General features: G+C 46.5%; 2 protein-coding genes across 2 annotated transcripts in view; both read right to left on the bottom strand.

Annotated features, from left to right (window-relative positions):
* LOC141194413 (uncharacterized) overlaps positions 1–3,161 on the bottom strand; it is a 36,595-nt gene extending 33,434 nt beyond the window's left edge. Inside the window, exons 1-2 of the mRNA XM_073662327.1 lie at positions 3,143–3,161; positions 693–1,882 (exon numbers count right to left, since the gene is read on the bottom strand). Coding sequence (XP_073518428.1) covers positions 693–1,882; positions 3,143–3,161 — 1,209 coding nt within the window. The remainder of the gene's footprint in view (positions 1–692; positions 1,883–3,142) is intronic.
* The window catches only part of LOC141194468 (oocyte zinc finger protein XlCOF7.1-like), a 215,776-nt gene extending 202,663 nt beyond the window's left edge, over positions 1–13,113 (bottom strand). The window contains exons 1-6 of the mRNA XM_073662392.1: positions 12,950–13,113; positions 5,726–5,875; positions 5,417–5,596; positions 5,210–5,333; positions 5,029–5,126; positions 4,740–4,830 (exon numbers count right to left, since the gene is read on the bottom strand). Of these exons, the coding sequence (XP_073518493.1) occupies positions 4,740–4,830; positions 5,029–5,126; positions 5,210–5,333; positions 5,417–5,596; positions 5,726–5,875; positions 12,950–13,111 (805 nt within the window). The 5' untranslated portion in view covers positions 13,112–13,113. The remainder of the gene's footprint in view (positions 1–4,739; positions 4,831–5,028; positions 5,127–5,209; positions 5,334–5,416; positions 5,597–5,725; positions 5,876–12,949) is intronic.
* Positions 13,114–23,763: the final 10,650 nt, after the last annotated feature.

Below are 23,763 nucleotides of genomic sequence, written 5' to 3'. Positions count from 1 at the left end.
CTTTCAGTGTGTGCATTCTCTTGGTGCTATGTCCAGGCCATGTCCTTCCTGTTGATGTACAATGCGTCTAAAGGTGGCGTTGATTGGGGGCAGGATTGTGTGATGTAACAATCTTGTATGATGCAACATCCTTACAGAAACGCGAGTTGTGACACCAATGGAACAGCGCCAGAACAGGAAGTGCGTATGAGTGTTTTTATTTTAACAAGACCAAACATTAGGAATGAGAAGGAGTTGTCCTAGTAGTGGACAACCCCTTTATGAAGATACAATTTTCGGTTAAAAATGAAAAAGGCTTCTCCCCTGTGTGACCTCTGAAGTTTAAGAGTTGATTTCCGTGTAAAACATTTCCCGCATTAAGAACATGAAAATGGATTCTCGTCTGTGTGAGTACTTTGGGAACTAAGAAGTGATGATTTCTTCACAAAACATTTCCCACATTCTGAGCAGGAAAAAGGCTTCTCCCCTGTGTGAGTTCTCTGGTGCTTAACCAAAACTGATTTCAGGATAAAACATTTCCCACATTCTGAACAGGAAAAAGGTTTCTCCCCTGTGCGAGTTCTGTTGTGCTCAACCAAATCTATTTTTCGGCTAAAACATTTTCCACATTCTGGACAAAAAAAAGGCTTCTTCCCTGTGTGAGTTCTCTGATGTCTGATACAACATGATTTCGCTGTAAAACATTTCCCTCATTCTGAATATGAAAAAGGCTTCTCCTCTGTGTGAGTTCTCTGGTGATTAACCAAATCTGATTTCCGGCTAAAACATTTTCCACATTCTGAACAGGAAAAAGGCTTCTCCCCTGTGTGAATTCTCTGATGGCTGATAAAACTTGATTTCGCTGTAAAATATTTTCCACATTCTGAACAGAAAAAAGGCTTCTCCCCTGTGTGAGTTCTCTGGTGCTTAAACAAATCTGATTTCCGGCTAAAACATTTTCCACATTCTGAACAGGAAAAAGGCTTCTCCCCTGTGTGAGTATTGTTATGCTCAACCAAATCTGATTTCCGGCTAAAACATTTTCCACATTCTGAACAGGAAAAAGGCTTCTCCCCTGTGTGAATTCTCTGATGGCTGATAATACTTGATTTCGCTGTAAAACATTTTCCACATTCTGAACAGAAAAAAGGCTTCTCCCCTGTGTGAGTTCTCTGGTGCTTAACCAAATCTGATTTCCGGATAAAACATTTTCCACATTCTGAACAGGAAAAAGGCTTATCCCCTGTGTGAATTCTCTGATGGCTGATAAAACTTGATTTCGCTGTAAAACATTTTCCACATTCTGAACAGAAAAAAGGCTTCTCCCCTGTGTGAGTTCTCTGGTGCTTAACCAATTCTGATTTCCGGCTAAAACATTTTCCACATTCTGAACAGGAAAAAGGCTTCTCCCCTGTGTGATTTCTCTGATGGCTGATAAAACTTGATTTCTCTGTAAAACATTTTCCACTTTCTGAACAAGAAAATGGCTTCTCCTCTGTGTGACTTCGCTGGTGATTAACAAGATCTGATTTCTGGTTAAAAAATTTCCCACACTTGAAACAAAAAAATCTAGTTTCTGCTGTGTGAATGCTTTGATGTTTAGGAGAAGACTTTTCGAGGGAAAAACTATTTCCATATTCTGAACATGAAAATGGCTTCTTTGCTTTAGGAGCAATTTGTTTTTTAATGCTTATTTTGTGACTTTGATTTTCCTTAGCAGTCGGTAATGAATCAGAAGACAGGACCTGTTTCAAATGATCAGATGACAGATCTTTGCTGTGAATGGATGATGGTATATCTGGAGCAATGGCATTCACTTCAATTGTATCCTGTGTGATCTCAAGATCATCTGATTTAAAAATTGAAGATGTCAGCTGTTCCTCTGATCTCCTGGTACAGTCATCTGCCAAGAATAAAATCAATTATTATTTATGAATAACATATCCTTAAAATTTATATTGTTGAATATTGCTACTTAAACTCTCCGTAAAAATGTACTTTATGTAAAAGTATCATTATTTAGCAAGAAAACATCACAGAAAAAATCAGCCATACCAACACCAAATCAGATAACAAATGCATTAGCATTTTAGTGTTGGTTGGGTGTACTGGGGTGTCTGTCCATGTGGGGTGCACTTATATAGTGCTGGGCAGCCTTCCTACCCAGTATGGACATCATCAGTATCCTAAGCCAGACACTGTGCATCAAAACTACCTGTGTGACTGGCGTCCTATGCAAGCTTCATCTGTGTGCATCTTTAATACTAGGCAACCACTCCCTCCATGAATTGGTACGATTGTGAGTGGTTGCTCCATAAGTATTTTGCACCTGCGCTGCCCCCACCTTTATCATGGGCGTCTGTGGCATCCTGCTAGTGCATTTGTTATATGATTTGGTGTTGGTAAGGCTGTATCTTTTTCTGTGATTTTTTTTTTTATTTTGCCCTATGTTAGCCGTCATTATTCACCAAGACAATAACAGTTCACAGTCTAATAGAAAACCTCATAGGATGAACCAGTGGAGTGTAGTGTCCAACTGTTTGTTAATTCTGCCTCCCAAATATGGAATAAAAAGCCACCAAACAATGTTATGTAGGTGAAATAATACCAATAAAAACTTCTACTCATCTCACAAAAAACAAGTCCCCACTCAGGTCCATCACCTGTCAATGGAAAACCAGAGGTTTCCACATTATTAGTGGCTCAAAGGCTTTTGAAAAGCAACATGACTTCCATAACCCAATCCAGCAATATAAACTCTCCCAAAGTCAGATCTCCCCCTCACTTCTGAGCCTTGCAGTGCGCTCAAAACACATTTAGCATCCATGTATTTGGCATTACTATAGTGAGAAGAACCCACTTAATTTACGGTGTGTGTCTCCTGGAGCACAATTTGGGCACTATGTGTTGGGTAATGAAATTATATATTTGTAATTTTCACTCTCCATCATCCTGCGTGCTAATTTCCGGAAAGTGCCTGTGGAGTCAAAATAGTCACTAATCCTATAGATTATTTCACTGAGGGTTATAATTTCCAAAATGGAGTCACTTTATGGGGATTTCTACTGCTCTGGTTTTCTGACATTTGGTCACATTAGGGCTTCTGCAAATAGTGGGTCCCATCTCCTCTGGGATCTGCTCCTGCAACGTCTGCTACTCTCACCAGGAGCTGCCTTATTCATCCTGCAGGCGGCGCTGGTGATGGAGGAGACGTCAGAACCAGAAGCTCTGGGCGGCGCAGGCTCTGTCCAGCCACTAAGATTAGGGTGACTGGGACCAGTAGTACCATCCACTCTACCAGTATGGGTGTGTGTGCTGTCCAGCTGGAGTAATCTGCTCCCTGCTTCAGCCATTTGGAAAGCACCGCACCCTACTAAAGCTGGAAGCATATTGCGGGAAGCTGCCAGATACAGCCTTGTTCTCCTCTGGTTCAGTCCTCTGTGCTCAGCTCCCGGCTTGTGTATTTGTTTCCTGTTGTGGCCTCGGCCCATTTACTGACTACTTTTGTGTGAATTTGTATTTTCTCTGACCTCCATGTTCTGACCCGGCTATCTGACTATTCTTCTTGCCATCTCACACCACAGAACAGCAGGTAACACCATGGCCCAAGCCTAGGGGGTCTCTGTCCAAGTCCAAATCCATGTAGAGGGGTTAAAGGATGATGAGCAAGGCAAACCCTGGGATCTGGAAAATGGAGTAGATAGCACCAAGCCTGTTTGTGGTAGCCATCTTTTGAACTGCCAGGTGACAACGAACAGAAGAATTCCAAAGTTATCACCATATAAAGTGACACGCGTCAGATTTGAAAACTGGGCCTAGATAGGAACACAAAACTGGCTGCAGGAAGGGGTTAAATCAGAGTATTTTGGGTACTAACTACTATAGTCAAAACTGTGAGTATACACAATAACACATCTACTGAAATGATCAAACTCAACAGTCTCCATCAGTAAGTAGTGAGTAACTAGTGGTGAAACCTCTCTGGGGTAATTAGAGTATGGGGCTCGGGGGCTCTTCGTAATCTAAACTATCATAAGGGACAATATTTTCTGTCAGATGATTTTCAAGAAGAAATATTAGACATTCAAAGAAAACTTTTTATAATAATGCAGAGATGAGGTGTCTTAAATTTATCTTAGAGATATATCGTGGCACAGGTGTAATGTTTTTTTTTGTTTAGTTTATCACAATCTGGTTTGAAGTTAGTCGGTTTTAAAAGAAACTGAAAAGTCAGGATAAAGGGAAACTCTGCTGTTATTGTACAGACATTCACATTTGGCCGTCACTGCAAATTTAATGTTGTAGATCATAAATGTGAAGTTTGGCCAGAAAAACTGGACCTGGTCTTGTAGGGACCATATGAGCACATTCAGCAGCACAGAAGGGAGAGAAGGTAGATTCATCCAATAAGATATCAGGGATCTAGGAAGCCAACAGCATCATTACCCTCTGCTTTCACTTACAGTCCCATCATATTTTTCTTCAAGTGATTTTCTGGCTTTGTGGTTTACAGATCTGGGCAGGTAACATCTCCTAATCACAGGGAGTAGGTGGATCCTCCAGGTTGTAAATTCTATGGAAAAAGCTTTCAATGCCCAAAATCATTTGAACAGTTTTGGGTGGAGGAGAATGTTGTGATCTAGCGGCAAAATGGTGATCACATGATAGTAATACAGCCGGACTACACAACCGATAAAGCAGCCACAGCCGGTGACTGAGAAGAATCTGTGACTTCTCTGCATTTAGTGGTCACTACTCACCTGGGTAGTCATATGTAGGAATCTCCTCTTTACACCGCTCATCACCCCTCACATATGTCTCTGTAGTATTAATATGGGTCAGATCTTCACCCTGAAACAAATATTGTAAAAGTCACAGACAGATGGAGAAGTCCCATCTATGATCAGCTCTAATCCTGCCATCTCCACCGTTCTCATTACACAAATAGAAAACATATAATACTGGTGGATAAAACAAGACTGAACACAAGACCTTCACAGCCGTCTACACATCATAGGGGAGATCTCATGACACCTTCTCTCCATCTACCTGATGATCCTGAGGAACATTGGGATCTTCTTGTTTACAGTCATGTGGAAGAAAAGGATGGGGACATCTCTCTGGTGTTGTCCTCTTACTGGATAGATCTGGAAGAAACACATACAGAGACTGAATTCACTCTTTACATACAGATAATTATAGGCCGTGTGTATTTAGTCCTGTCTATTACCTGGTGATGTGTGGGGCTGGGGAACCTCCATCATGATGTCCTTGTACAGATCTTTGTGTCCTTCTAAATACTCCCACTCCTCCATGGAGAAATAGACAGCGACATCCTGACATCTTATAGGAACCTGACACATACAATGATACAGTCATCCCCCCGATCCTTTCATAGCGTTACTGTATAATATCCCAGTATTCCCAGCAGTGTCACCTCTCCAGTCAGCAGCTCAATCATCTTGTAGGTGAGATCTAGGATCTTCTGGTCATTGATGTCCTCATGTATCAAGGGGTGAGATGGAGGCCCTGTGATTGGGCTCAGGGGTCTTTCCCATCCCTCAGACACAGGGGCCTGACAGCATAAACTAGCGGTCTTCTTCACTAATGTGTAATCCTGGTTATGGAGAGACACATTATTAAATCTCACTACAGACATTTCCAGAGTCCTCACCTCTCCAGTTCTGTCCATCTGTTATTCCCATAGATAAGAATGATGTAATGTGACGTCATCAGAATCTCTCACCTCTCCAGTAAGCCGGAAGAGGATCTCTAGGGTGAGGTGTAATATCCTCTCCGCCATCTTGTCTCTGTCCATATCCATCTTTGATGGGTCCATAAGGAAAATTCTCTTAAATAGAAGATCTTCACTGAGAGGATCTGATATTGTAGGGACCTGAATGAGAAGATGATGAGCCGATGTAACATCATAAAAATCCTGTGTAATAATACAATTACTGGAGATAATAAAAGGAAACATATGAGGAGATATATTATTTTACAGTATTTAGTTTTCTTCTTTACATCTAGTAATAAAACCTATATATTTTAGGCCACAGACAGCAAGCAGTTTCTTTCTTGGAGTCTGTAGCTGAACACATTTCTCAAAGACTCATCTTCCTTATTGCTAATTCTCGCCTCATTTACCAACACTAGAATCAGCATTAGCATAGGTGCAGGAGATATTCATTACACGTGACATGAGAAATAACTACTTCATGATGAGGACGACATATTCATCTTCTACTACGGCTCTTGAAACATATTTAGCCAGAGTGCTTCACTGACTACATCTCCACAGGCCGTCTATATGAATGTTTCCCGTCTTCCCCGGACTGTAATCTTCTATCACGTTAGATCTCATGTCTGATTCACACACAGAAGTTTGAGGCTTTGACACATGGTAAGGTTTTTATTATACATAGCAGGCCTATCCTGAATGGGTGCACCTTGCCATGGTGGGATAGCTTTCATGCTATTTTTGATCAAAAACAGTGTTGCTAAGAACCCTATTTTATTTAAATGCACTTTTGCTTTTTATTTATTTATTTATTTACAGCAGGGTTTATGACCATTTTTCTTCTTATAGTTTTTTTTTCTGATTAATGGCCCTAGTAAACATACATTTATGTGCTGCATGGATACCAACTAAAACCAAGCTCAAATTCTGTGTTTTTTCACGGGCACCATAGTGGCCGTGTGGGAAGACGCTATGGATGATACACCCCTAACTATCCAACTATCATTTGGTAAAAATCTCATAGGTCCTGGATTCATTAGTACCTGCACGAAGAATGGGGCTAAGTGAGTATTTATTAAAGGGAATCCACTCAACCGACTATCCCATGGCTGATTAAAGGGAATCTGTCACCCGCTGGGACTTATCTAACCTCTAATATGGGGATACAGGTGATAGAAATGTGAATCTATACTTACCTGTATGCCTCATATTAGAGGTCTGTTTGCTGTGAAATGGCTTTTTATTCAGTGAAGATTCCGATGCTTGCGGGCCGGGAAGAAGTTCCCTGTGACGTGCAGTTAGCATGTCCAGGTCCCGCGCACTTCACTTTTTACGGAAGGTGCAGTTGTACTGTGTACTATGCAGTCATAGTACTGCAGGGATCTTGTGTGCAGGTGCCGGTGAGTCACGGTGAATTCCCGGCTCCTTGGCTCAAGATCTCTGCAGTACTATGGCTGCATAGTACAGAGTACAAGTGCGTCACTACCATAAAAAGCGCGCAGTCGTGGGATCTGGACATGGCGACTGCACGTCACAGGGCACTGTGACATGCAGGAAAGGGGGGAAATATTTTAATCAACACAGTAGGCGGGGATTTCTTCCCGTCCCCTGGCCAGCAAGCATAGGAATCTTCACTGAATAAAAAGCCATTTCACAACAAACAGACCTCTAATATGAGGCATAGATGTATAGATTCACATTTCTACCACCTGTATGTCCATATTAGAGGTCAGATAAGTCCCAGGGGGTGACAGATTCCCTTTAATCAGCCGTGGGGAAGTCATAAAACCAGATATGTATCAAGGTATTGTAAGGTGGCTAATGGCCGCGTAGTCGATGAGAGGTATGTGTCACAGAGATGGCTGGTCTCTGTGATGTAACCCGGAGTGTTTCTCTAGGGCACATAAGCACTAAGAGGATCGTTTGGTGCACCTGGGAGCCGGGTTACGGGTAGCTAGGAGAGAATGGGTGGGTCCAGCTACCCACATACCTCACCTCTGGGTGTGGTTAACAGCCTATAAAATGGAGGCAGTTGTTTGGCACATGGTCTGTGTGTTTGGAGGGAGAAGACCTCCTGTGTATGTTTGTCTTCAGACCAAGCCAGGACACTGGACGCTACTCCAGCTTGTGTGCCACACAGGCCTGGCTGAGCAGAGACCTGATAAGGACATTTACTTTGTTTGCCTGATCTAAAGGCTATTTGCTTTTCTGTTTGGCTTCTGGGTTTATGAAGCAATAAACCCACATGAACTTTTAAAGGAACATGCCTCACGTTTTCCTCCTGTCGCACCCAAGTGAGTAAAACCTCTACAATTGGTGTTAGACGTGCGGGCAGTGTTCCCAGCAGAGATGTGTGACTGCTACAGGAAAACTTGCATGTCCTGGGTGAAGTCTGTTGCAAGCCATCAAGCATCGCCAGATGTAGCAACAGGAGACCAACAGGCTGTTGCTACAGCAGATCCAGCAGCACCAGCAGGAACAATGGCAGCAGATGCAGCTTCTGGCAACCGCCATCCAGGGCAGGAAGAATGCCCCAAACCCAGGTCCGGCTGATGACTCCCACGTCCCGAAGGCAGTAAGACGGGCTTTGCAGAAAATGACCCCTGGGGATGACATTGAAGGTCGTTGAGAGGGAGAAACTTCCGCCAGAGCATTGGGCAGAGGTACTGACGCCATACTTGATGGGAGAGCCCCAGAAGGTGTACTATGATTTAGCTTTGCAGGACGCCAAAGAGTATGGCAAGCTAAAAACTGAGATTCTCTTGCACTTGGGGGTGACAATGACTATCAGGGCACAGCGGGTTCAGTGCTGGGCGTATCACCGGGACAAACCACCTCGCTCCCAAATATTTGAACTGTTGCACCTGGTTCAGAATTGGCTGCAGCCGGAATCCTCTACGCCTGCGCAGATGGTAGAGCGGGTGGTGATGGACCGGTTTGTGCACTCCCTGCCGAGGCCCATACAGACTTGGGTTGGCCAGGGTGATTCCCAGAATGTGGATGAACTGGTCAGACAGGTCGAGAGATACCAGGGAGTTGAAGATTCCTTGGGAAGGCAGCCCACTCCATACTGGGGATCCAAAGTCCCTACGGGTGACGTTGTTTGCTGGAGGTGCCGAGGCCCAGGCCATATAGCCGCCCGTTGTCCCCTGAGCCGATGGATTGCAGCATAGGATGCCGTTGTTCATATTATGCTTATCTGGCCTGCAGTGTAAACTGTTCACCTAGCGAGGGGCCACAAGCATATCACGTGAAGGTGAACGGACGGGAGTTAATGGCACTGCTAGATTCCGGGATTCTGGTGACCCTTATGAGGACCACCCTTCCTCACAAATGATCCCGGGGAAAAAAGTTGGCATTCAGTGCATTCATGGTGAGGCTAAGGATTACTCCATGGCCAGAGTGGACATTGAAACGGCCCACAGTACTAAGTCCCAAGAGGTTGGCGTCGTTCAGAACTTATTGCACCCTATTATTATAGGCTGGGACTTTTGTTTGTTTTGGGATCTGTGGGGGAAGGGTTCCCGGCTTGCTGGCTCAGATAAGAAACCAGTTAACCTTGATGAGGTATCACCACATCCAGAGTCTGACAGGATTCCCTATTGTGTCCTTGTGGAGGATAAGGAGGTAGCGCCCCCAGAGTCTGCCATTCCGGAGTTAGGAGTGACCAGTGAGAATTTTGGGTCTGCCCAGCATAGAGACCTAACTCTAAAGGAAGCCTTTAATAATGTCACTGTCATAAATGGGGTTGCACAGGAGCCAGGGGCTGACACAAGATTTCCCCATTTTATGATGAGTGGGGAGTTGTTGTACCGGGTCAAGAAAGTGAGGGAAGAGCGTGTAGAGCAATTAATAGTGCCGGGCCCCTTTAGATGGAAGGTGTTGGACATGGCCCATTCACATGTCTTGGGGGACCGGGACATCTGGAAGTGAAAAAAAACGCAGGAACGGATCGTGCAGAGGTTCTACTGTCCCGGATGTCCCCGTGAAATATTTAAGTATTGCAGGTCTTGCCCTATGTGCCAGTTAACCACTCCCACCTCTCACTTTCGAAGTCACCTCGTGCCATTTGGCCATTATTGAAGTGCCGTTCGAGAGAATTGATATAGACTTGGTCGGTCCCCTGGTTGAATCTGCTCGTGGGCATGAATATATATTGGCTATCCTGGACTATGCCACACGCTATCCTGAAAAGATTCCACTGAGAAACTCCTCTGCAAAGAGTATAACCTGCAAGTTGGTCCACGTGTTTTCCCAAACAGGCTTACCAAAAGGAGATACTCACAGACCAGGTAACTCCCTTTATGAGTAAGGTGATGAGGGAGTTATGCAATGTCCTGCAAATCTCCCAAGTGAGGATTTCAGTATACCATCCTCAGACAGATGGCCTTGTCGAACGGTTTAACAAGACTCTGAAGAGTATGCTGAGGAAGGTCATAGAAAGGGACGGCAGAAACTGGGACTGTCTCCTACCATATCTGTTCTCTATCCGAGAGGTTCCACAGGCCTCTACAGGGTTCTCGCCATTCGAACTCCTGCATGTCCGACATCCGCGGGGTCTCCTGGATGTCGCAAAGGAAACCTGGGAAGCAGAGGTCACGCCCCACAAGAGCGTTATCGAGCACATCGCTCTGATGTAGGAGATGATTGCGAAGGTGATGCCAATCGTAAAATAACATCTCCTCCAGGCACAAGAAGTTCATGCCAGAGTCTACAACTGGTCAGCCAGAGTGAGGCAACTCAATCCGGGAGACCAAGTCCTCGTGCTAATTCCTACGGTGGAAAGTAAGTTCTTGGCTAAGTGGCAAGGGACATATGAGGTGTTGGAAAAAGTGGGTGAAGTGAACTACAAGGTTCATCAACCGGGACGACGTAAACCATACCAGATATACCACGTCAACCTCATCAAGCCGTGGCAAGACAGAGAAGCTGTGGATGCTCCATGCTAGCTGGGCAACCCAGAAGGTGACATTGGCGCAATAGCGGAAACGCTAATGAAGGCTGAGAAACAGCAGTGTCGGGAGTTGCTGCAGAAGAACCAGGATCTGTTCTCGGAATTGTCAGGCTGCACAAGGTTCATAGAACACGAGATTCTGACGGAGCCACATGTGCGGGTGAACTTGAAGCCCTATCGGATACTGGAGGCGCAACGAGAGTTAATCTCCAAAAGAGGTGGCTCGTATGCTGAAGCTCGGTATCATTGAAGAATCCAAGAGCGGTTGGTCGAGCCCGATCGTCTAGGTCCCAAAGCCCGATGGTGAGTGGAGATTCTGCAACGACTATCGGAAGTTGAAAGAGGGCTCCAAATTTGACGCATATCCCATGCCACGCGTCAATGAGATGATCGAGAGGCTTGGGCCAGCAAGGTAAATAACCACCTTGGATCTGACAAAGGGATATTGGCAGATCCCCATGGCACAGGGAGCCAAAGAGAAGACTGCGTTTTCTACACCGGACGGATGCTTCCAGTATATCCAGATGCCGTTTGGACTGCAGGGGGCCACTGCAACCTTCCAGAGAGCCATGGATCGCATCCTTGCATCCCATAAGAAATATACCGCAGCATATCTGGACGATATTATTATCTTTAGACCAGACTGGGAGAGTCATCTGGAAGAAGTCCAGGCTGTGTTTGATGCTCTGAGGAAGGCAGGGTTTTCAATAAACCCGAAGAAATGTGCCATGGGGAAAATAAGAAGCTTACTAAAGTGGACCGCTGTAGAAAAAGCAAGTCAGAGCCTTCCTGGGAATCGTGGGATACTACAGAAAATTCATCCCAAACTTAACCATGATGGCCGCACCCCTGACTGACCTCCTTTAAAGGGACAAAATCAGCCATGGACAAGTGGACTGCAGAGGAAGAGATGGCCTTTCAAGAGATGAAACTGGCTCTGTGTAGGCAACCGGTCCTGGTTGCCCCGGACTTCAAGAAGGAGTTTATACTCCAGACAGATGCCTCAGATGTCGGTTTAGGAGCAGTCCTTTCCCAGGAGATACACAGGGAGGAGCACCCTGTCCTCTACCTGAGTAGAAAGCTGTCCTCCTGCGAGAAAAATTATTCAGTCATAGAGTAGGAGTGCTTGGCCATAAAATGGGCAGTGGACACCTTACCGTACTGTTAGGTCGAAAATTTAAATTAGTATCCAACTATGCCCCACTCAGATGGATAAGGGAAACAAAGGGAAAAATGCCAGGGTCACCAGCTGGTTTATAGCCCTACAGGACTTCCACTTCCATGTAGAACATAGAGCAGGGAAGCTACATGGTAAAGCCGATGCCCTCTCCAGAATCCCTTGTCTGGTAGAAGAAGGTCCCAAGCCCCACGGCTTAAGGCAGAGGGGGGATACATGTAAGGTGGCTAATGGTCGCGTAGTCGATCGGAGTTATCACAGAGATGGATAGTCTCTGTGATGTAACCCAGAGTGTTTCTCTAGGGCACATAAGCACTAAGAGGATCGTTTGGTGCACCTGGGAGCCGGGTTACGGGTAGCTAAAAGAGAATGGGTGGGTCCAGCTACCCACATACCTCACCTCTGGGTGTGGTTAACAGCCTATAAAATGGAGGCTGCTGTTTGGCACATGGTCTGTGTGTTTGGAGGGAGAAGACCTCCTGTGTATGTTTGTCTTCACACCAAGCCAGGACACTGGACGCTACCCCAGCTTGTGTGCCACACAAGCCTGGCTGAGCAGAGACCTGCTAAGAACATTTACTTTGTTTGCCTGATCTAAAGGCTATTTGCTTTTCTGTTTGGCTTCTGGGTTTATGAAGCAATAAACCCACATGAACTTTTAAAGGAACATGCCTCATGTTTTCCTCCCGTCGCACCCAAGTGAGAAAAACCCCTACGATATGTATAAAGGAAAGGGTATGGTACTCAGAGAATGTTTCAATAATCCGCCTCAATGCGTTTCCCCAGTAGATTCATCAGGAGGCTTGATACAGTGATGATAATTCATGATGTTCAGCATAGTGTGCCTAATAGCCAGGTGTCCATGTTTAAATAGCCCACTTCATCCAAAACCCCTCCCAGACTAGGAGGCCCATTTCCATTCCTAGAGAATTGTCACAGGATATACAGAATGGAGTCTGTCTACAATAATGTACTGCACCTACGCTACTTCTCATGAGCTAGAGGACCGATAATGTCAATCCCCTAGTGTGCATGTCGGGAAGTGACGTGCTTTACACTGAAACGCCAGATAAACTGATTGCCGCCGCGCCACTCATACCTGTGACTGTGCATGCCCATAGTTATCATTCCACGCAGGAGCGCCTCTAGGATCATTGTCCACAAATGCACATGCCCAGATGTCTGCATTCCACTCCAGAGCGCACATGGTATTGATTGCATTCCACCAACAGAAAAATCCTCTCTCTGAGATCAGTGTCATGGGAGACTAAAAACAAGTATTGCACATCCTCACATCATGCAACAGGCATGTAGATCTACTTTATCATTACAAAAAATATGGGATGGTGGCCCACAGTATATTCCTAAATGGTCATATTTGACCCCTATTGCATAATTAGAGACTAACAAGTGTGGTGATCCTTGTGTATTACTAAACAGTGTTATGCACACGCCCGGGCTGACTGGCGTGTGCGTGATTTAGTGATTCCACTGTGCCATGAACCAGAGAGTGCCTGGAGGGGCGTAACTAAGCGTCAACCCGATCCGACCAAGGTAGCACGATGGCTAACGATGCCGTGCACCAGGGAGGAACCGAGCAGAGGGACCAGGTGCTACTCCAGGCCAGACCCCGGACACGGCTGTTGACCCACACCGGGGAATACAGGAACAGGCAGGTTAGGCTGGCACACAGACAGGTGAGTATTGGTAGACACGGCTGGCATGCAGACAGGTGGGCACTGGCAGGCACAGCTGGAGTGCAGACAGGAGGATACTGGCAGGCACGGCTGGTATGCAGACAGGAGGGTACTGACAAGTACGGCTGGCGTGCAGACGGGGAGGTACTAGCAGGTTGGAGCACAGGCGGGATAGGGTCCAGTACAGACTGGGATTCAGGAACAGAACCGCAGATGAGGTAGACAAGCAGAGCAGAGAGGAACCGCTGGAGCGGTGGGCAAGGCGGAGCAGAGAGGTACCGTGGGAGCGGTGAGCAAGCAGGGCAGGGAGAAACCGCCGGAGCGGTGAGCAAGGCAGAGCAGGCAGGAACCGCCGGAGCGGTGAGCAAGGCAGAGCAGGCAGGAACCGCCGGAGCGGTGAGCAAGGCAGAGCAGGCAGGAACCGCCGGAGCGGTGAGCAAGGCAGAGCAGGCAGGAACCGCCGGAGCGGTGAGCAAGGCAGAGCAGGCAGGAACCGCCGGAGCGGTGAGCAAGGCAGAGCAGGCAGGAACCGCCGGAGCGGTGAGCAAGGCAGAGCAGGCAGGAACCGCCGGAGCGGTGAGCAAGGCAGAGCAGGCAGGAACCGCCGGAGCGGTGAGCAAGGCAGAGCAGGAAGGAACCGCCGGAGCGGTGAGCAAGGCAGAGCAGGAAGGAACCGCCGGAGCGGTGAGCAAGAAGGAACAGCCTGAGCGGTGAGCAAGGCAGAGCAGAGAGGACAGGGCTCTGTTCACACTGAACAGACTGGAAGGGTGAAGCAGAACCAGATACACACAAGGTACTTGCAATGAAGTAGCGAGTGGACTCCAAACTCACAACAGAAGTACACAGACAAAGAGTAGGAGTTAGGTGCAGGTTCAGAGACTGGAGGAAAAGGGAAGATACGGACACAGAGACAAACAGGCTAGGAGAGTGTTCAGACAGGAACTGACACTGCAACAATATACAGGAGCAAGTCTGGGTATACGGCCCCCAGAGAGGCGGTCAAACAGGCTAGGAGTGTTCAGACAGGCCTGGGAAGTTATTGTGGGAGTAGATCCCACAGCACCCTCAGGTCCAGGTCGGTCAGGGTTTTCTGAGTACATTAAAGCTAAGGTCACTCTGATTGTCACAAGTTCCTATTACTGGTGTTATCCCATATTTTTCTTGGTGTCTTGGTTAGGTATGGAGGAGTGTCTGTCTCTCCCGATTTTCTGCAAACAATCGTGTGGAATCCAAAATGTACTGCGGGTACCTTTTTCCATGAATCTGGTGTTCATGTCTATTGCCTGTATATTAAGATCTGTGACATTAGAGCAGTTTCATCTCAACTGTAAAAATTGGCCCTTGGATATTGCTTTTTTTTTTTTAAAGGATGATGGGGTGGTGACTATCCCACTTCAATAGTTTATTAGTGCTTGTAGGTTTATGGTAGTGGAGTGTCCTTAGGGTCCCATCTCATACTTTCTTGGTTGGTACATCCAGGAAAAGGAACTGGTAATAATTTAATTTGTTCTCTAACAAATTCAAGAAATTCTTCACTCGTCTCTGACCAGATGATAAAAATAGTGTCAATATATCTATACCACACCCCAATATATGGATGCCACCACATATGATCATCCCAGAATATTGTGGTTTCCTCCCACCAGCCCAGGAATACGTTAGCATACAAGGAGGTACAGAGACTCCCCATCGCAGTACCCCTGAGCTGGTAGAAGTACTTCCTGTCAAAAAGAAAGAAGTTATGAGTAAGAGTGAATTTTAGAAGATCGACCATGAAGTCATTATGTCTGCTACACTCTATTGATCTCGATTTCAAGAAATGTCTTACTCCTCTGATACCATCCTCATGCAGAATATTACTGTACAAAGCCTCGATATCTAATAAGGCCTGGTCCCCTACATGCATGTATACATGCTCGAGGGTCTACATGTAGGGGAGCAGGAAAAGGGAAACCAATCCCAGAGGGATTATTCCAACTGCAAAACCTCAGGTGGTACTTTGGGAACATTATACTGTGGAGGGGGGCATCATACATACAGCATAAGGGGGGGCATTACACTGTGTGGGGGCATCATACATCCTGCATTAGGGGCATAATGGGGGCATTACACTGTGTGGGGGCATCATACATCCTGTATAAGGGGCATAATGGGGGCATTACACTGTGGGGGGCATCATACATCCTGCATAAGGGGCATAATGGGGGCATCATACATACTGTATAAGGGGCATAATGGGGGCATTACACTGTGTGGGGGCATAATGGGGGCATTACACTGTGTGGGGGCATCATACATCCTGCATAAGGGGCATAATGGGGGCATTACACTGTGTGGGGGCATCATACATACTGCATAAGGGGCATAATGGGGGCATTACACTGTGTGGGGGCATCATACATCCTGCATAATGGGCATAATAGGGGCATTACACTGTGTGGGGCATCATACATCCTGTATAAGGGGCATAATGGGGGCATTACACTGTGTGGGGGCATAATGGGGGCATTACACTGTGTGTGGGCATCATACATCCTGCATAAGGGGCATAATGTGGGCATTACACTGTGTGGGGGCATCATACATCCTGCATAAGGGGCATAATGGGGGCATTACACTGTGTGGGGCATCATACATCCTGCATAAGGGGTATAATGGGGGTATTACACTGTGGGGGCATCATACATCCTGCATAAGGGGTATAATGGGGGTATTACACTGTGGGGGCATCATACATACTGCATAAGGGGTATAATGGGGGCATTACACTGTGGGGGTCCTGTACTATGAGAACAATACGTTTCCTCCCTTCCTGTCTCCATAGTTGGGTCGTATGTATCTATTACAGGAAACAGAACAAAAACCTTATGATTCTTATAAAGGGGCAACACAAGACCCCAAAAGAGTCTCGGTGCTGAAGGGGTTAATGCCCCCTGCACCCAGTAATGGGGTCTCCACATACCTCCACCTGCAGAGCCGCCACCACATATATGGCTGCTCTGTGCGCACAGGAGCTGTGATGAGGTCACAGGAGGGGAGGAGTCAGGGGTCACATGATCAGGGGCCTCAGTGGATGCAGGACTCTGCTGTGCTGGTTGTCATGGTGCTGGATGAGCTGAAGTTTATGTGTGGGGTCAGGAGGGGTTTACAGTGTGGATGTAGCAGAGCCGCGCGTGTACGAGGTGTATGGAGCGGAGCCGCGTGTGTACGAGGCGTACGGAGCAGAGCCGCGTGTGTACGAGGTGTACGGAGCGGAGCCGCGTGTGTACGAGGTGTACGGAGCGGAGCCGCGTGTGTACGAGGTGTACGGAGCAGAGCCGCGTGTGTACGAGGTGTACGGAGCAGAGCCGCGTGTGTACGAGGTGTACGGAGCAGAGCCGCGTGTGTACGAGGTGTACGGAGCGGAGCCGCGTGTGTACGAGGTGTACGGAGCAGAGCCGCGCGTGTACGAGGTGTACGGAGCGGAGCCGCGTGTGTACGAGGTGTACGGAGCGGAGCCGCGTGTGTACGAGGTGTACGGAGCAGAGCCGCGTGTGTACGAGGTGTACGGAGCAGAGCCGTGTGTGTACGAGGTGTACGGAGCAGAGCCGCGTGTGTACGAGGTGTACGGAGCAGAGCCGCGTGTGTACGAGGTGTACGGAGCGGAGCCGCGTGTGTACGAGGTGTACGGAGCAGAGCCGCGCGTGTACGAGACGTACGGAGCGGAGCCGCGTGTGTACGAGGCGTACGGAGCGGAGCCGCGTGTGTACGAGATGTACGGAGCAGAGCCGCGTGTGTACGAGGTGTACGGAGCGGAGCCACGCGTGTACGAGATGTACGGAGCAGAGCCGCGTGTGTACGAGGTGTACGGAGCGGAGCCGCGCGTGTACGAGATGTACGGAGCAGAGCCGCGTGTGTACGAGGCGTGCGGAATGGAGCCGGGTGTACGAGGCGTACGGAGCCACGCGTGTACGAGGCGTACGGAGCGGAGCCGCGCGTGTACGAGGCGTACGGAGCGGAGCCGCGCGTGTACGAGGCGTACGGAGCGGAGCCGCGCGTGTACGAGGCGTACGGAACGGAGCCGCGCGTGTACGAGGTGTACAGAGCGGAGCAGGCGTACGGAGTGAAGCCGCGCGTGTACGGAGCGGAGCCGTGTATGTACGGAGCTGGGGGTGTACGGAGCCATGTGTGTACAGAGCGGAGCAGGCGTACGGAGTGGAGCCGCGCGTGTACGGAGCGGAGCCGTGTATGTACGGAGCTGGGGGTGTACGGAGCCATGTATGTATGGAGCGGAGCCGTGTATGTACGCTGTATACAGCTGTATACCCCCAGGTTCAGTCGGAGACACCGCGGCTCTTTATCAGATTGTAGAAGAACTGACTCTGGACACTTGGTAAAACTGCGCTCGGACGTCTCTTGTTTCTCGCACAGATATTGATAACATAAGATGGAGTCAGACGAAACCTCCTACAAAACCTGATAAAGTCATTACTACAGGACTGGATGAGAAAGGGATTTATTCTACAAGAAACGCTGGGGCCACAAATGAGGGAATCCGGGCCCCGTGGCTGGATACTCCGGACCCCCGGCGTGTTAGGACCAGACGGGGTCTTTGTCCCTGGAGCTTCTCTGCTCGGTATAATGAGACTCTGATCTTGTTCTTATAAAGAGGGTTGGAGTAAAATAGAAGCTGCCTGAATATGAGGACCTTGTCTGATCTCTATGTCCTTGTGTACAGAGCTATGGAGATAGCGCTATTCTCTGTATAATAGATGTGATGTCGCTGGAGCCCTAATATTCCTGTACAGGGGTCTCTGTAGAGATAATCTTACCCCAGCATTATGGATCAGGGTGAAGGGAAAAGGGATTGGGGGCATTTTATTGTAATTTCCCTGTAATAAAAACTGTAATAAAATATAACGGATTAATAAAAAGTGTTTTGTTTTCCCACCATTTTGTCTGTAGGCGGTAAAGAGCCGAGGCTGAAGATGCTTTATCTACAAAAGGCCCCGGCCCCACTATCAGTATTTGGTCAGTATCTTTTCTCAGAAGTGGGAGCCAAAACCAGGAGTGGGTGATAAATGCAGAATTGGTGACTTGTTTCTATTATACCTTTTCTCTGATTGTTCCTCACCTGTTTTGGCTCCCACTCCTGAGAAAAAATACTGACCGAATACTGATAGTGGGGCCGTAGCCAAAGAGTGAGGATTGGAAACTCCGAATGTCCTTGTCTATTTGGGGATTGGGAGTTAGGAAAAGGGGCAGGAGAACATTTTGGGTTTTGTTTTGGGGGCAAGAGATGCAATATTTGTCCATATAGTGTAAATATATGAATACAGTTCGGTCCAGAAATATTTGGACAGTGAATCTTCGTGGTGATTTCAGCTCTGCAGGCCACTAATCTGGATTTAAAATGAAACTGAGATGTAATTGAAGTGGAGACTTTCAGGTTTAATTAAAAGGATTAAACAAAAATCTCCTGTGAAACGTTTAGAAATTACAACCATTTTTCTACGAAGCCTCCTCATTCCAGGGGTGCAAAAGTAATTGGAGAAATTAACTTTACCATAAATAAAATTCTCATTAATACTTCGTAGAGAATCCTTTGCAGCAATGACGGCCTGAAGTCTGGAAGCCATGGACGTCACCAAACGCTGGGTTTCCTCCTTTGTGAGGCTGTGCCGCCTTTACTGCAGTGACTTCAGTTGTTGCTTGTTTGTGGGTCTTTCTCCCTTATGTTTTGTCTTCAGCCTGTGAAATGCAGCTCGATGGGGTCGAGATCTGGTGACTGACGTGACCATTGCGCCATTACAGAATATTTCACTTCTTTACAGTAAAAAACTCCAGGGTTGCTTTCGCACTATGTTTTGGGTCATTGTTCATCTGTATTGTGAAGAACTGATCATGTGACTGCTGTCCATGTGATCGTCTCTGCCCAGCCACATGACCGTGACTATAATGATGTGATCGTACATCACTTCCCATTCTGCCACCACATTATTCATTATCATGTGATTTTTTTTATGTGCCGAATCCGTCAGCACCTCCAGTATTGGCGCGTCACCGGTGAGATGACTGCTTCCTCTCACGTGTTGGTCGCATCACATGAAAACAGCACCATCAATCATGCGCACAGGCACCTTGTTTTCAGTGGGCGGGCCATCTGAAGATAGTGTCTGAAGTCACTACTGCTTCTTGGATGATGTTCCATTGATTTTGTATGTGCAGGAATCCACATGCGTTACAACTTTTTTGATTGGGTCCTACATGTAAATAGCCTGGTTGTTCAGTCCACCATCTCCCCATGACGAAGCCAGATGCAAAACGTGCGTCGGAAGTGTTTTTCCCTTTTGACTGGTGAGGTTACTTTATGCCACTGTGCATTTCTTACACTTTAATATTAATATAATATAATGATGGTCTGTTTCACTTCCATGAGAGCTCTTTTCCCTGTTATGGGTTAACAGCAACAGTTTCCAAATACAAATGCCACACCTGGAATCAGCTCCAGACCTTTTACCTGCTTAATTGATGATGGATTAATGAGGGAAGAGCCCATGCAGTCAATGAAAGAGCTTTTGAGATAATTGTCCAATTACTTTGGTCCCATGAAAAAGATACTGCTCCATATTAAAGAGCTGTAATTCCTAAACCCTTCAATTAGGATGTGAATACCCTCAAATTAAGGCTATGACTCCACTATCAGTTTTTGGTCAGTATTCGGTCAGTATTTTTTCTCAGGAATGGGAGCCAAAACCTGGTCACATGACCATGAATCGCCAATGGGTTGGCATGACAACCTGGGGTCTGGAGGAGACCCCTGCGGTTGTCATTGCCAGGATGCTATGAACGCCGCCTAGCGGTCGGCGCTTATAGCCAGTGAGCATTTCTGCTACACACAGGTGATCTGATGATTGCAGCTTCTACTCTCCCATAGAGACTATTGAAGGAAGTGAAAAGTAAAAAAAAATGTTTTTAAAAATATTAAAAAAATATAAAAGTTTAAATCGCCCCCTTTCACCACATTCAAAATAAAACAACAAAAAAAATAAAATATACACATATTTGGTGTCGCTGCATTTAGAATCATCCAATCTATCAATATATGGGCAGCTGACCAGTGCTCAACGGCCAGTGGCGGCTGCCCCATAGTTAGCCATGCTCCCGAAGTAACAAAGAGGGGTGGCAAGGTAGGGTAGCATGGTGGCTCAGTGGTTAGCACTGCAGCCTTGCAGCGCTGGGGTCCTGGGTTCAAATTCCACCAAGGATAGCATCTGCAAGGAGTTTGTATGTTCTCCCCGTGTTTGTGTGGGTTTCCTCCGGGTTCTCCAGTTTCCTCCCACACTCCAAAGACATACTATAAAATAAGTAGAGGGGAGAGAGCGCAGATTGTAAATGCAGTATCAAGATTCAAATCTATATTAAATAAGTGCTGGTTGCACTCACCTTTATGATGTCATAATAAACTTGTCAATAATTCCAAGATAACCATAAGAAAGAAAAATGAGCTGCACTCACCAGTCCTTAACCGCTTCTCGACCGCCCACTGTACATAAACGTCCGCGCTGCCTGGGCTCTGTGCAGCGCGGACGTTTAAAAACGGTGGGTGGTCCCGCAGCGCTCAGGACCCCCAGGGTCCTGCAAGCGCTGTGGGAGCGGTGCAGAGCGATAGCTCTGACAGGGAACATCATCGGGACCTGATTGGATGAGGTCCCAGTGATGTTAACCCTTTGCTGTCTTCTATATGCCGCGATCTATAGTGATCGCGGCATATAGAAGACAGCAGGAGGAGAGGGGGTGGTATACTTACCTCTCAGAAGACCCCTGATACCTTCCAGGACCTTGGGTGGCTATGGCAGCTGGAGGTCACATGACCGCCTCCAGCTCTGCCATATATGGTGTCCTGCCTGGCTCAGCCTGCAGCTGAAGCCTGGCAGGAGACTCTGACTGTGAAACAGTCAGTGAAGATCTCATGTAATGTAATATATGTCTATTACATTACATGAGATCAGTGATCAGAAAAATAAAAATTATTGTCCCATACAGGGACTAAGTAAAAATGTAAAAAAAAGTAAAAAAAAATGTTTTGAAACTGTTAAAAAAAAAATACAAAATAAATTAAAATAAATAAATAAAATATTAAACCGATAAATCCGTATACAGTGCCTACAAGTAGTATTCAACCCCCTGCAGATTTAGCTGGTTTGATAAGATGCAAATAAGTTAGAGCCTTTAAACTGCAAACGAGAGTAGGTTTTATGAACAGAAGCATAAATCTTACAAACCAAAAAGTTATGTTGCTCAGTTGAATTTTATTAAATTTTAAACATAAAAGTGTGGGTCAATTATTATACAACCCCTATGTTTAATATTTTGTGGAATAACCCTTGTTTGCAATTACAGCTAATAATCGTCTTTTATAAGACCTGATCAGGCTGGCACAGGTCTGTGGAGTTATCTTGGCCCACTCCTCCATGCAGATCTTCTCCAAGTTATCTAGGTTCTTTGGGTGTCTCATGTGGACTTTATTCTTGAGCTCCTTCCACAAGTTTTCAATTGGGTTAACGTCAGGAGACTGACTAGGCCACTCCAACACCTTGACTTTTTCCCTCTTGAACCAGGCCTTGGTTTTCTTGGCTGTGTGCTTTGGGTCGTTGTCTTGTTGGAAGATGAAATTACGACCCATCTTAAGATCCTTGATGGAGGAGCGGAGGTTCTTGGCCAAAATCTCCAGGTAGGCCGTGCTATCCATCTTCCCATGGATGCGGACCAGATGGCCAGGCCCCTTGGCAGAGAAACAGCCCCACAGCATGATGCTGCCACCACCATGCTTGACTGTAGGGATGGTATTCTTGGGGTCGTATGCAGTGCCATCCAGTCTCCAAACGTCACGTGTGTGGTTGGCACCAAAGATCTCGATCTTGGTCTCATCAGACCATAGAACCTTGAACCAGTCTGTCTCAGAGTCCTCCAAGTGATCATGAGCAAACTGTAGACGAGCCTTGACATGACGCTTTGAAAGTAAAGGTACCATACAGGCTCGTCTGGAACGGAGACCATTGCGGTGGAGTACGTTACTTATGGCATTGACTGAAACCAATGTCCCCACTGCCATGAGATCTTCCCGGAGCTCCTTCCTTGTTGTCCTTGGGTTAGCCTTGACTCTTCGGACAAGCCTGGCCTCGGCACGGGAGGGCACTTTCAAAGGCTGTCCAGGCCGTGGAAGGCTAACAGTAGTTCCATAAGCCTTCCACTTACAGATGATGCTCCCAACAGTGGAGACAGGTAGGCCCAACTCCTTGGAAAGGGTTTTGTACCCCTAGCCAGCCTTGTGACCCTCCACGATCTTGTCTCTGATGGCCTTGGAATGCTCCTTTGTCTTTCCCATGTTGACCATGTCTGAGTGCTGTTCACAAGTTTGGGGAGGGTCTTAAATAGTCAGAAAAGGCTGGCAAAAGAGATCTTTAATCCACACATGTGAAGCTCATTATTCTTGGTGCCTGAACTACTTCTTAATACTTTAGGGGGACCAAACAGAATTCTTGTGGTTTGAGGGGTTGAATAATAAATGACACTCTGAATTAACTTTTAACGTTGTAAAAAAAAAAAAGAAAAAACAAAATTTGCTGCAGTGCATTTCCTACTTCCAGGCTGATCTACAGTAAAAATGTCACAATGCCAAGTTAATTCTGCATGTGTCAACCAGGTAAATCTGCAGGGGGTTGAATACTACTTGTAGGCACTGTATTTATGCAAAAATAAAAAAAGTACACATATTTGGTATCGCCGTGTCCGAAACAACCCGAGCTATAAAACTGTCACACTAATTAACTCCTTCTGTGCACACCGTAATAAAAATAAATAAAAAACGGAGCAAAAAACTATGCTTTTTCCTCATATCGCCAAACAAAAAGTAGAAAAAAATGCGATCAAAAAGCAAAATGGAAATAAAAATGGTACCGCTGAAAACGTCATCTTGTTCCGCAAAAAAAAAGCCGCCATACAGCTCCATCAGCCGAAAAATAAAAAAGTTATAGCGCTCAGAATAAAGCAATGCAAAAAAAATATTTTTTCTATAAAACTGTTTTATTGTGTAAAAGCGGCAAAACATAAAAAAAATATACAGTAAGTGTAGTATCGCTGTAAACGTACCGACCCGAAGAATAACGCTGCCTGATCACTTTTACCACACGCAGAACGGCATAAAAAAAAACTCAAAAAACAATTCCTGAATTAT

Source organism: Phyllobates terribilis, unplaced genomic scaffold (genome assembly GCF_046119375.1).
Source record: "Phyllobates terribilis strain yellow unplaced genomic scaffold, ASM4611937v1 Scaffold_71__1_contigs__length_7168151, whole genome shotgun sequence".
Taxonomy (NCBI): domain Eukaryota; kingdom Metazoa; phylum Chordata; class Amphibia; order Anura; family Dendrobatidae; genus Phyllobates; species Phyllobates terribilis.
Note: the sequence above shows the minus strand (reverse complement) of the source record. Positions and strands in the feature narration are given on the sequence as shown.